This window comes from Lytechinus pictus, chromosome 18 (genome assembly GCF_037042905.1).
Source record: "Lytechinus pictus isolate F3 Inbred chromosome 18, Lp3.0, whole genome shotgun sequence".
Taxonomy (NCBI): Eukaryota; Metazoa; Echinodermata; class Echinoidea; order Temnopleuroida; family Toxopneustidae; genus Lytechinus; species Lytechinus pictus.
Window position 1 is genome coordinate 23,476,092 of NC_087262.1, and position 15,002 is coordinate 23,491,093.

Below are 15,002 nucleotides of genomic sequence, written 5' to 3' on the forward strand. Positions count from 1 at the left end.
AACTGATGTAGTGCATTAGATATTCATCGCTGCAAAATGTTTTATTATAAGGGAAACATAATTATCATACGCACGCAAAAACGTCAGATCCCTTAGACACAGTGACAAACTGAAAGAACCAAAATGCAGGACTCTACGGTATCGTTGTAGTGCCCTATCATTTCTCGTCCGACTACTGAATAAGAATGGACTGTGTTAGTTCGGTCGGCCAAAATAGATTTGAATTATCATAATTAATTATTATCTGCACATTAACTGTACATATACAATGTCATGACTTAATCAGTTTTTAATTCGTAATATTTGTTAATAAATTCTTATTTTAATGTAATATTCATAGTCCTTAAAAGAAATGGTTTATAGTTTCTGAGTAATCCTAATGATGTTTTATTTACCATAATTTACCGCCAGTTTTTGATTTGTTTGAGAAGTTACTTGAATCTATTGAATCTTTGTCTAAAGATGTCATTCTTTTAGGAGATCTGAATTGTGACATCTGCAACACTTATTGATGTTATATTTTCCTCAAATCATAACAAAATAACTTTGTTTGATGTCATTCCACTAGGCATGAGCGATCACTATACGGTGATCTGCTCATTAGGAAAGCACAAATCTCCATCTGTGTGTCATAAATATGTGTATTCAAGGAATCTAAAGAAAATGAATATAAGCGATTTTAAGAACGATTTAAGCGATGTATGTTGGCAAGATGTTCTCTCTGAAACAGACGCTAATATTGCCTATGAAATTTGGTCCAGTAAATTTTGTTCAGTTTTGAATAAACACGCACCTCTTAGGAAAAAAAGAGTGCGACAAAAAGAAACTCCATGGATCAATAGTGACATATTGGCCAAGATAAAGGAAAGGAATGAAATAAAAATCCGTGCTAAATCTTCGAAATCTGACAGTGACTGGACATTATACAGAAAACTTAAAAATACTGTTACAGATATGATACGTAAGGCAAAAAAGCAATATATTTCAGAGATAATCTTGAACAACAAAGGGAATTGTTCTGCTATGTGGAAATCTTTACGATGTATGCTTCCTAATAAAAAACACAAGAAGTTAATTAAAAAACTGTTTTTTAATGGTAAAGATATTTTGGGATTTAAGGAAATTGCCACACGCTTAAATGATCACTTCGTTGACCTGGCAGCTGAACGCAAAGAAAGGTTTACCTTTGAAGACAATATGGATCAATACTTAAACAAAGTTTTAAGCCGATCTCAAGTCGAGATGTTAAAAAACACATCAATGAAATTGCAAGTAATAAGGCCACTGGCCTGGATCAAATTACAGCACATGTAATTAAAGAAGTTATTGACTACATCATTACGCCATTGACACATATTGTCAATACTTCACTGTCCACAGGGAGGATTCCTGATGCATGGAAAAGGGCTCGTTTAACGTCAATCTTCAAAAGTGGTGACAATACTAATCCGTCAAACTATAGACCAATCTCAGTACTCCCGGTTTTGTCTAAAGTCTTAGAAAAGATTGTGTTTAATCAAGTGTATAACTACCTGTCAAACAATAGTTTGCTTGATCCATGCCAGCATGGATTTCGTCCAGGCCTTGTTAAATATTACTGATGATTTTGCTAACAAAATTGATCAAGGTTACGTTATTGGTATGGTCACTATAGACCTGGAGAAGGCATTAGATTTAATATCGTCTGAATTATTGTTAAAGAAATTATCTTACTTTGGATTTGATCAGGATGCAGTAAAATGGTTTCGCTATTATTTCTATGGTAGGCAGCAATCAACGGTTGTCAATGGTAATTCATGTCAGGTTTTCGTACTGTTGAAAGTGGAGTGCCTCAGGGGAGTATTCTAGGCCCCCTCCTCTTTATAATCACTCTAAATGATTTGGTCAGATCTGTAGAACAATGCTCCCTCTCTTTATATGCAGACGATACATGTATTTACTTTGCATCTAAAGAGCCCAATAATTTAGAAATGACTATTAACAGAGATTTAAAGTTAATTTCTAGATGGTTTTCTAATAATGAACTATTAATCAACATCGATAAGTGTCAATTTATGTTATTAGGATCTAAAGCAAAGCTCCGTCTATTTGATAATATAAAAATACAAATGCAAAATTATGAATTGCAAAGAGTAATCCAATGTAAATATCTTGGTGTAATAATAGACAGCTCCCTAACCTGGACCCCCCAAATTGACAGTGTTCGGAAAAAAGTTTTACAGACACTTTATTCTTTAAAACGCATTCGATGTTATATACCAAAAAACACAGCTCTTATGATGTATAAGGCTTTAATCCAACCGATATTTGACTATTGTTGTACAATCTGGAGAAATGGCAATAAAAGCCAACTAAATCGTCTCCAAGTTCTACAAAACAGGGCACTGAAATCTGTCTTAGAAGTAAACAGTAGATTTAGTACAGCGAATATATATGCCATTTTAAAGGTTGATCAACTCAACAAGAGATGGAACAATCAGTCAATTTTTACCATTTTTAAATTGGTCAATAATCTAGCTCCATCTGTCCTTTGTACTCGAATCACACTTAAATCACGATAATATCTTTTAAGAAACATAGACCGACAAATTCAATTGCCGAAGCCTCATTCTAATTATCTAAAAAACATTCCCCTTTATTCAGCATCTAAATTATTCAATAACCTACCCGCAACAACCCGATCAGAAAAAAACCCGACTACATTTGCACGTCTCATATCACTTTTTTAATTTAATTGATACCGCATTATATACCTTCATTTTTTAATGTTTAATTTTGACTTAACTTTGTATATTATTTTCGTCTATTTATTTTTCATTTTTGTTTACTCCAATTTTACTTTTGCCAATTGCATTTTACCCATGCTTTGATATATTTTGTTTTTCGTTCTTATTTTTGTATGCTTATTTTATGTTGATATTATTTGTTATTATCATTTGTCCACGGCCTTGCTGAAAAGCAGCTCCTAGCTGAAAGCGGGCTTTTTAACCGTGATTAAATGAATAAAATACAAATACAAAATAGTATAATCTCTATTATTCAGATCTTATTGTACACCAGAAAAAGCTTCTGACTATAATCTTCACATTTTTTACTGATATAAGGATTTCTTCATCATTATGTAATGATGTTTGTGTTTAATAGATAACTCGTTTTTTAATCTTTATTGATATAGGTAATTATTTGAAATTGATATACGTAAAGTTTAAACAAATTGGCAGTATACTAGCCAAATTATTAACACATACGCTACCCGCGTACATGCATGAGTCATATAGTTTTTTTTAATATCTTTTATCATTTTATGTTTTCGTCATTTGAAATACCTTTTGCCAATTTGTTTAATGCTCCGTTGATTTGTTAATTATTTCCGATTTTATTATTATATAGTTAATACTACAAAGGCATACACACTAGTCATTTCTAAGACACACAATTTACTTTCAGTTATCATTTCTTTCTAGAATTCCACAACACCATACGATATCCGTATTATTTCTTTTTTGATTATCTGTGTTATTGTTATGAACATTTTTTGTGTCATTATCATCATGTAAATACATCGAAATTCGGCCTTAGCCGCGATGTCTTGATTTTGATTGCTTGTTTATTCTTTATTTATCTGATTTTCTTACTCATTGCATCGTTTGGTTATTATAATGGTTTTACCTTCACGGTTATGTTTCTAATCATGTTTTTCACGCTTTTCCTTCTCTCAGTTGTCCTTATTTTGTTACGTTATGTGAGGAATAGCCCTATCCCCCCTCTATCCCTCGTTTTCTCTATCTATCTATCTATTTACATATACATGTATTTACCTATCTATCTTCCTATCTATCTATCTTCCTACTATACCTATTTATCTATCTAATACGAAAATATTAAATGATTATGATTTTATGTAACAACATAAGAAAAAAGGAAAGTGGGGTGTGAAATCATCAGCCCATCTAATGAATATTCATAACGACGTGCAAATAATTGTTTTCATGAAATATTTACAAACTTTAAAATTCAATTGCTTCGTTATTTGTTGTCAGATTTCGATGAAATGTTTAGCATTTTGTCCAGTGAATTTTACTCTACTTATTTAGATATAATTATTTTCAGCCCTGAGTACCCCTATAAGATGTCTCCATGCATTACTGAACATCAGACATTTCGCATCAGGAACCCGGAAGAAACAAAGTTCTGAATTTTATTTAGGCTTGACAGCCCGTTTCACATGACTGGTGCCATATTACTGAATATTCGACTATTCAATAGGACGATTCAATGAACACATACAATTGCATTCGTCTTAAAGACCCCAACAAAAGGTAAGTAGTGAAATGACAAATTGAAACCTATAAGCTGCAAAGCACTGCCATGCAATATTTATCAATTTTCAACACTTGTCATCGTAGTAGTATATAGTATTTTGCCTTAACCCCCCCCCCACATAATTAAGGACAAGTCCATCCCATTAAAAACTTGATTTGAATAAAAAGAGAAAAATCTAACAAGCTTAACACTGAAAATTTGATAAAAATCGGATATAAAAAAAGAGAAAGGTATGACATTTGTATTTTATCATATGAAATATGGAATATTTCAATTTTCTCCTCATTGTCATGTGGGGTAGGTATTTGTATTACCATTGTTTTGACATTTTGTCATTCAGTTAAGTTGGCCCTTATTGTCAAATCTGGAAATATTATATATTGTATGTTTCGAACAATAAAAACACAAGAACTAGTGAGTGAAGGACATCATCGACTTTCTCATTTGCATAATCACTGAGATGTCCTAACTCTTTTGTGAAAAATAAGCGACACTTTGAAAAGTCGGAACTTTCTTATTTAATTACCGATTTTGATAAACTGTTCAGCTTTAAGCTTGTTTGATTGTCTATATTCATTCAAACCAACACTTTTCTGGGGTGGACTTGACCTTTAACGGGTTTTAGTTAAATACAATATATGTGTTTCACAGAGATTCTCATCGGTCTGAATGATGTTACATTTATCTTGTGTTTGGGGGTGGGGTTGTGATTTTATAGATTTGTCTTTAGAAGAGAATTATTTTCTTCATTTCAAGATTAAGGATATGGTTTCTTTTACTTTTTGCAGAGGAAAAAAAGACACCGGCAGTATTTAGTCCTCAACGACTTACAGGCCTTGACCATGCTTTTAAAATTTATTAGTTTACTCTTATCTTGCCAAGAATGCGATGTTAGGAAAAACTGTTACACACAATCTGCATGTGGATATATACATGTATAGATAGAAAGTTGACCCAAACAACAAATAAAACATCGTGGCAAAACTAGTCCAAAGCGGAGGACCGATCAAAAGAAATACTTTCCATAATATGTCTCCATTTAATAATATTGAACAAAAATATTCAATTGAGTACTTTAGAACATGAAACATAATTCAGTACTTGGTAAATGTATGAGAATTCTACAAAAAGGTGTGTTTCCAGGGGAGGGGAGTATACGGGTTGGTACGCGATAAAAGAGGGATAAGAATGAAAAGAATAATTACGTTTTCAAGGCTTGCCTGCCTCCTGTAGTTATGTCATTAACAATGCGTAATGCTTAGCTGATTGTCAACAAAACAAATCATTTGGTAAACATGGTAAGCCCGACAGCAAGACCGGAAAAAAAACACGATTTACTAAAATAATTTAAATTAAAGCATTATTTTAAAGATAGGCCTACGAAACTTCCTTGATTATTTTCATTGATTGAGGTATCATAATAGCAGATATTGAACTTTGTAGAAATGTGATTTTCTTCTTAGGTTTTTAAATTCAGATTAGGCCTGCCAAAATGACTGTATGGAATCCCGTTTTTCAAATGGTTTTGCTAAGTTATGCGTGAATGAATTCTCATCTTAGTTTTATCAGACAAAAGAGGGGACTCTCAGTTTAATAATGACGGGTCATTTGTATATTATATTTGTGATTAAGATACGATAAATCGATAATTCTCAGTTTCGTTTTTATGAGGCGAACTGTATTAGAAATCACCATTTATCTGTAAAAAAATCATATGCCAATAATAAAATAAGCCATCCTTATTGATTAGTGGACTAAAGTAGTTCATATATCCAATTACTCATTTTAAAAAATGCAGCAATACTATCTCTTTATAAAGCAAAATATTAATTGATATTTGCTTTATTCTACATGTTCTTCTTCTAGATATATGAAGAGCTCACTTGCAAAAGGGGTTAGGTCCATTTTTCATCAAATTTGATTTTTATGTCTTAATGTATAGATTTTAGTAGCTCTATTAGATAATACACTGCAAAAACTCCGGTGTTGATTTAATACCAGCCCGGAATCTATATATGTCCACACCAGATAAGTGTTAAACAGCACCAGTTTCGTTTTGGTCTAACACCAGAAAGGTGTGTATACAACACCAATTAGTATTAAAACAGCATCGTAATTCCGAAGGTTCGTTAATCCGTAAACGAAATAAGGTTCGTAATTCCGAAGGTTCGTTAGTCCGAAAACGAAATGAGTCGTAATTCCGAAGGATCGTTAATCCGAAAACGAAATGAGGTTCGTAATTCCGAAGGTTCGTTAGTCCGAAAACGAAATGATTAAGTAAACGAACCTTATTTCGTTTTCGGACTAACGAACCTTCGGAACAACGAACCTTATTTCGTTTTCGGATTAACGAACCTTCGGAACAACGAACCTTATTTCGTTTTCGGATTAACGATCCTTCGGAACATCGAACCTTATTTCGTTTTCGGAATAACGAACCTTCGGAATAACCCACAAATGTTCGGATTAACGAACCCTTTTTCGTTTTAACGAACATCGAGGTATAGGCAATTTACGTGTTTCGGAATTACGAACCTTCGGAATAAAGAACCTTCGGAATTACGAAGTGTAACCGAAAAGAAAACCTTTATAATTTATTCACCCTAGCCTGGAAGATGACTTCCTCTTGCATGCTAATATGAACTTATTATAAAATGTAAAAAAATATATTTACCTATCAATCATCTACTTGGACTTCCCTTGATGATCACTAATTGTTTTATAAACAGTATTGAAACTCCTTACTTTTTTCCAAGTTGTAAAAAAAATATGGAAAATAAGACAAACCATGTTGTTTAAAAAATCTGGAAAATAAGACAAACCATATGGTTTCATGAAATGCAGAAAGGTTTGAAAAAGTAGAATCGCATTTCTTTAGAAAAAAAATATTTTGTGGAATTTCAAGTGACAGTTGTGACATATCATGTATATATACATTTTATATGAAAAATCATAACATTTTAGCCCCATAATTTACACAAACAGTTTCATTCATTCATTGTTTAAATAGTGTATTGGAAATCATCAATTAATTCACTAATATATAACTTTACACAAAACCAAGTTTTTAAGCTCGTAAAAATGCTGTGAACCATTGTACATTTCCCATCATGATAGAAATGATAATATATTGCTCCCGATTGTATATATCGAGGTTACCTAATTTTATTGTCCTGAATGACTACTTATTAAAAGGCTTTTCATTATTGAAGGAAGAATTTAGGGGCAATGCTCCCCTTCTGATTGATAAAAAGTTCATTGTTTTATTCAGGCTGTCCAGTACAACACGCAAGTGTCTGTTCACCACACAAGCGTCCCGTACGACGCACAAGTGTCCCGTACGACACATTATTTTGTTTATGATATATTGACATAAATATTCAGCCAAAAGCGGTTTCTAACATAATGAATGTATTTAGTTTGATAGGATTATCATTATCATCAGCCAAATAAAGTGATCGAAGAAGTCAAAGAGACATAAAGTAAGAAAGTTTGGCTTCAATTTAGAGATGTCCCGTACGACACATTTTGAGTGTCCTGTACGCCACAATGTTCTCGAAAATTGTAATTTGCTGTATTTATTCATGAATGTTTATTTTGCTTTCTTTCATAGATGTGTTTGTTTTGGGGTAATTGAATATCAATTTGAGTTCAGTTTCTATGTAAATTATCTGTCCAACTCACAGACTTTAGAGTACAAACTTGAGGTTTCTAAAAAAGCCACTTTTTCTGCGTCCGTACGACACATTACTATTTTAAATCTGTATTATACAGGATGTGAATTCAAGTCATGTTAAGTCTTGGTTTTCCTAACACTCTGGGAGTACTTGATGATCACCTTTAGTTACTGGAATATTTTTTGTTTTTCTTGTAAAAAAACTGTCAAATGTTCTCTAAATGTCCCGTACGACACGTATGGAATCACCCAATTCAAGGAATTACAAGGAAAAATGAAAAAAAGTCAAGGAATATTTAGGAATATTTAAGGAAATCTGAGAATTCAAGGAAATTGATTGAATTCGAGGAAAATAAAGAAAAAAAATAATGATGAATCTTAAAAATGTTAGTCATTTCGCACACAATAAACGACTGGATGTCAGACCTAGAGATACATCTCTATGATGTCAGACTACTTTAAATCCACATTTATTTAAATTTTCTTATATGCTAGCTGATGTGCTATACTTTCTTTTTCCTTGGCATGCTGAGACGTGTATTTTATGTGCGCACAGTGATAACTATAGCTCTGGACTAAGCTATTGCGCTCGCAATACTTGAGTAGTCAGATATTTTGGGTCATACAAAAAATTTCAGCTCGCGGTTCGCGCTCGCATTGTTTGTTTTGTGAGAGAGATACGTATCATGATTACAAAACTTTGCTCATGATATAATTTCTTAGGTCTGAATATAAAATAATTTTCAGCTCGCGCTTCGCGCTCGCATTATTTGATAAGTGAGATACATAACCGTTCAATGACAGTACCGTCCTTAAAATATCTCTATTAGGTTATACGTGGCAATTGAGCGCGCTTCGCGCGGCCACTAAGTGACTCAACATTTTTGCTGGTGCCCCCCCCCCATGCAATGACCCACGGCGCGCCACTGACTACCATACTGTGCATAAGACGTTTCTGTTCTGTTTCTTTACTTTCTTCTCTGTGCCTGATCATACCGTACAGCAAATATTAAAGGCTTAGCATTTGATCTGTTGATACATTATGCAACATTCTACATGATCAGTGAAACAACTAGGCTTGTAACTCAAAAATATAGACAGGTTTTCTCCAGACACTAATTCAAGGAATTTTGTCCAAATTTAAGGACATTTTGAAGCTCAAACAAGGAATTCCAGTTTTAAGTTGTGGAAGCACTGTGGAGTCGAGTTAGTGCTTGCCCTTGATTCGAGTCTGACCAGGCCGATCTCCCGGGAAGTTCCGGGGGCGCTGATGGGTCTGTTACGGCTCGCACTACTAGTAGTAGTACCACTACTTGTAGCATTTTGCTGGTTATATCCCCTTTAGTGTCCCGCAATTAAATGAACCCCCTGCAGAATAGTGGACTACTAGTATTCCGAACCCCGGACGAAACAGCTTTGACATTTTATTGGTTTACTAGGACTGGTGACCGGTAATATTCATGACTCATGTATATTCATTAGGAAGACGTTCCTCATGAATACAGCTCAGATGTCAAGAGGCCCTGGCTCGCTGCGCTCGCCAGGCCTAATTCGCTTCGCTCGGCAAGCAGCTGCCAGGGCCTCGACAAGAGGCTAAAGGCATCATCGCCTCCTTCATTTGTATATTGTCAGTATTGTGCTTCTACCGTCACACACATCCTCACACACACACACACACACAATATATATATATATATATATATACATCTTAATACAACCGGGTATATAATCATGATAATTTTAAAAAGAACGGTTTTGCATCAGTCACTCACTGGAATTCCTAGCTACATCCTGATGGGGGCTGGTGCCCTCGTACTTGCTGCTCCGTTCACCTGCAAGCCCGGGGTCAGCTCAGTACACACAGGAGCTCTAGCATAATAAGGGCACCAGCCCCCATAGGAAGCCAGTCAGACCAGTGATTGATGAAAAAACAAGATTTAGAGTGTACTTAACATCCGATTGTGATTGATTTTTTATTTTCTCTTTTTTAATCAATACATTTCGCTGTACTGTTGTAGGGAGAAAACATAGCCTTTGACTACGTTGATTACATACACATTCCTTCGTGATGCATGGAGTCCACATTTAACATACTGCCTCCCTGATATCATGCATATTACAAAATATAACTCAAGGCCCGTATTGTGAACTCAGCTTTTAATTTAAACTTTGGTGTAAAGTTGAGTTTTAACTATGGGTAGCCAATTGTGATATACCAATCTCTAACAGTAAAGGTTCAGTGTTTCAGCTCTTTTGACTCTCAAATCATTCTTCACTGTCTGGGAAGGATATCATCAAATAATTTGGAGAGAGCATTGTAGACCTCAGAAACATACAATGTCGACAGATTTTGACATTGCTGGCTTCCCGTAATTTTATCACAGACTCGGACGATAGTCTAATCAAAGCCCGACTTCAGAATACGGACCAAAGACTCAATACGTCAAATTCATAAATAAATGTATTGTGAAAACTATTGTCATCAGATTCTCAATCATTTTTTCCTTCATAAGTTCATACAGGCCATAACATTCATGAGACTTAAAGCAAAATTGTATAATGCATCAAAATTAGATGATGTTAATAACCGTGGCGGTGGGAAGTGGGGGTGCTGAAGCACCCCACCATATTTCTGGAAATGCGCAGCACCCTTTGAAACTTAGTATGATTAGGCTTCGTTTACCTAATTGTCACATAAGCCAGATTCACATATCTCTTTTGGGGAGGGTTAACAAAAAATTACCTTAATTCGGTAGTGTAAACCTTGTGGGGTGTTCTGTGTGTCTTTTTTTTTTGCTAGTCAAAGTTCTCTGTAAAAAACTCCTTCATTCGGGAGCGAGGACCTTTCTTTTAGCATGGACCTATGAAGAGATGGACGATTAACGCGAGCATTTCTTTGATCCAATGATATATATCGTCACCTGGTTATGTGCATCTTAATAAGAACATATAGGTGTTGTGACAATAGCAATTACCATGACTACCAAGACATATCTTATCACATAAAGACGATCAGTTTCCCCGGTCTTAGTCTTGACTGGTACCCTGTTTTATAAGCACGTGCCCTTCAGTTAACATACTTCATAGTTGGAGCAGCAAACTTGAGAAGCAGACGATTTCTGTGATATAAAATATGATATTATTCGATCCGGACACTTCTGGACGCAGGTAAGGTTTATTTCCAATGTCACTAATGCCAACTCGTCTACTATCATTTGGTCCACAATCAGTTCGCAGTTCGTCCACTCACCGCAAAGTCTACTTTCATTTAGTCAATGCCATTCTGTCTAATAAGCAGTTGGTTCAATAGCTATTTAGTCCATATACCATTTTGTGTAATTAAACTAAAATTAATGAATGAAAAGAAAATGGGTATTAGACCAACTTGTTATTAGACGAAATGGTAATAGGCGAACTGGTGATTAGAAGAAGTGATGATTGGACCAAATGGTTATTGGACCAAATGGTTGTTAGACGAAATGTTGATGGACAGATTGGCATTAGACTAAATGAAGGTAGACCATGAGGTGAGTGGATGAGTTGGCAGTGGACGAATTGACAATTTACCGCAGGTAAGGACCTCAATAACATTGAGAGATACACGATCTATACACATTATGTGCTACGTATATCTGGAAAATTAGTGGAGAAACTTGTGAAAATGGAATTTTAAATGGTTAAAAATTATTGACAAATTTGCGTCCATATTAATATATGCAGACATTTTCCCAAATAAAACTCGAGTAACTAAGATTACCAAAGGTAAACAAGAACTGCACATCGATTTTCCATGATGATTTGTTACCAACTGCGCATACAATCTGTAAAATATAAACTCGGTATAAACTTCCAATCACGAACTGCTTCAGCAGGCCCTTCTCGCGATCATAGGACCAAAGTAGCCAAGTATGAAGAGAATGTTATTCAGATGACACTAACAGTCATCTGTTTGTAGTGAATTCATTATCTAAGCGATGAATGTCCATCTCTCCATAGGTCCATGCTTTTAGCTTGTCAAATTTTCCATGAAAATCAAAATCATTTGGGAGTGAAGACCTCCTTGTTGTTTTTTTTTTCTTTGTTTTCTTATCAAACAAACCAGCACCCCTCTAAGATAGCATTCCCAGTCCCCAAAAGGTTTTAAGGAATGCTTGTTCCATTTTTCTCCTAAAATTTTGGATAACACACAAGCACAGGAAATCACAAGTCATGCCAGTCGTGCGTAAATTACAGACACAAAACACCCCATTGGTTTTTTACGAAGTTTCGACGAATTTCGCTATCATTCCCTCTGATGAACCTTTGTATTTTAAATAATGTATTATGAAAATTACAGTTAATTGCTTTGATGGATAGAATTAAAAAGCTAAGCTGCTATTTTCACCCCGGTAACACTTCTTTGTTCACGTCTTGGTTTGATCCGAATTGAATATACTCGCCAACCTTCGGATTATAGAGGGACTTCTTTCCCTTCCGGGAAATGGGCTCGCCGAGGCGTCAGGAAGGTATTCTTTGTCTATGCTCACTGTACTCGGATCTGGAGGTACCTCTGGATGATTGGTCTTTTCCTCAGCAACAGTCCTTGGACCCACTCCAATGAACCTTTGGATCTTAGTCAAGACATCCAAAGATTCCTCTGATGAAGTACGCCTTGGTTCTTCCCCTATTATGTTCGGTGAACTCTCTTCAAAACGTTTCTCGACTGGGATGTTATCGTAGTCATCAATGATCGCTGAACTCGGATCTGGAGGAACCTCAGGGGGATTGGTCTTTTCATCAGCAACTGTCGTTTGACCCACTCCGATGAACCTTTGGATCCTAGTCACGACATTTAGAGATTCCTCTGATGAAGTACGCCTAGGTTCTTCCCCGTGTATGTTTGGTGGACTCGCTTGCAAACGTTCCCCAATTGGAATGTTCTCGTCTCCATCAATTATATATGGATTCGGCTGCAGGGGCATTTCTGGTGGATTTATCTCTTCCTCAGTAACGTCATCTGAACTCACCCCAATCAACCTTTTAAATCTAGTAATTAGATTCAAAGATTCCTCAGATGGAGTGCTCTCTTCGTTGGCAGTGATTGCTGGTCTCATTTCCCCGGTTGGAATGTTCTCTTCTTCAGGATTAATCTCTGGATTCGGTTCCAGAGGCTCCTCGGGTACATTGATCTCTTCCTCGTTCAACCCAAGGAACCTTTGAATTCGAGCCCATAAATCCATGTATTCCTCTGGTGGAACTACCACTTCCTCCTCCTCATCGGAAATTATCTCAAGACTCGAATATAAATATTCTTCTTCATCAGAACTCGACTCGGGTGGGATGATCTCTTCCTCGATCGGCTCAGGACTTGTTGCGGAAAGTTCCTCGGGTAGAATGACCTCTTCTTCGACAGGCTCCGGACTAGGTTCCGGAGGTGGCTGGACAAGAACCGGAGGCTTCTTCAGCTCGAGCTCTGGAGTAGCATCGGGACGGTTGAGAATTTCTTCCACATATTTGACTAACGTCTGAATATTTTCAACATCGACATCGATGAGCGAGTAGTCATATCGATAGAGATCACCAAACTGTGATCCTGTAAAAGGTACCTTATCATTAAAAACGTCCATTCTAGGGTAGGTGTTCTTAATATTCTCAATGATCTTCCAGGAAGCGTTTATCGCCTTGTTAACTATCTGGAGATTGGTTTGCACGTTGAATCTGGGTTGGGTGAAAGGGAAAACGGGTGATGAAAAAAAATTAAATAAGATAAAATTCGTTTCTCTTCTAGTTTTGATAAATTAGGGAGTATTCCCCCGCGATGCAGAGCGATTTCAAGAACATAAAAAATACATTGTCAAATCCCTTCATGACAAAAATCAACCAAGAAGTCTTTGACGAAAATTATTAAATCAAAACTGCAATTTCGTCCTGGACTCTAAACAAACGACACATTTGCAATATTTCGTCAGGTTCTAAGCTTGTGACAAAGCTGCTGACCCTGTTCACCAGTTTTCGACAAAGACCTTCCAGCTTTTCATTGTCATTTAACTTGCATTTTCATTACAGTTACTGTGTTGTTGAATTTGTTTTACATCACGTTGTGAAAGCTCCCTATTTTCATTCATCAAAGAAATACCCTTAATTTTTTGGTTGGAAACCTTTTTCTTTTTTTTTCCTTTTCAAATGTTTTCGGGAAGAAATATCCTTAATTTCTGGTTGAAAACTCATTTTTGGGGGTTTGTCAAATTTTCCTCCGAAAAATTTGCCCCCCCCCCCATTTGGAAAATCCTGGATCCGCCCCTGAAAGAAGGAAAATGGAGATGGTCATGCAGGACACCTAATGAGAAGGAAAGATGTTAGGTGGTCAAAAAGGGCCACAGAATGGATCCCAAGAGAAAGGATAAGATCGAGAAGAAGACAGAAACGTCATTGGCGGGACCATAATCACAAAAGGCAGAAACTGGACTAGATTGGCTCAGAACAGAAAGTCATAGAAGGATCATGGAGTTGAGAGGAGAAGGATCATGAAGAGGGCTACATCCAATCTCCCTGATCCAACTGTGGATCGATGAACTCAGCCTGGTGAGGTGAAGTGAGGTGAGGTAATCTCCAATATTAGACTTTATTAGAGGTCTGGATTTCAATGTTTTTGATAGCTTTAATCTTACTTGACTGCAACGAAATCTTCTTTGAGCTGACGGATGTCATCAATGTCGATTGATTCTCCCTGCTCTTCCGGTTTCTCTGTCTGTGATAGGTTGTATCGCTCCACTAACCTTTTCATTACTTTCTGCAAAAGGAACGGTAAAGAGGTATCACACAATGGCGTACAGATGGGGGGGGGGCTTTGGGCGCTTGCCCCCCCCCAAAAAAAAAAAAAGGAAAGGAAATGAAATGAAATGAAAGAGAGAAGGGTGAAATATCTTTTTTTCTGAATATCATGTACCAATCTATGACAAATGTGTTTTTTGTAAATTTTGCCTGATACGCCATATTGCGCCACCTTATTAATATTATTATTATT

General features: G+C 35.9%; 1 protein-coding gene across 2 annotated transcripts in view; it reads right to left on the minus strand.

Annotated features, from left to right (window-relative positions):
* Positions 1 to 9,942: 9,942 nt before the first annotated feature.
* LOC129282075 (transient-receptor-potential-like protein) overlaps positions 9,943 to 15,002 on the minus strand; it is a 28,425-nt gene continuing 23,365 nt past the window's right edge. For both annotated transcript variants that reach the window (XM_064113176.1, XM_064113177.1), the window contains exons 18-19: positions 14,647 to 14,768; positions 9,943 to 13,696 (exon numbers count right to left, since the gene is read on the minus strand). In XM_064113176.1, the coding sequence (XP_063969246.1) occupies positions 12,403 to 13,696; positions 14,647 to 14,768 (1,416 nt within the window). In that variant the 3' untranslated portion in view covers positions 9,943 to 12,402. The remainder of the gene's footprint in view (positions 13,697 to 14,646; positions 14,769 to 15,002) is intronic.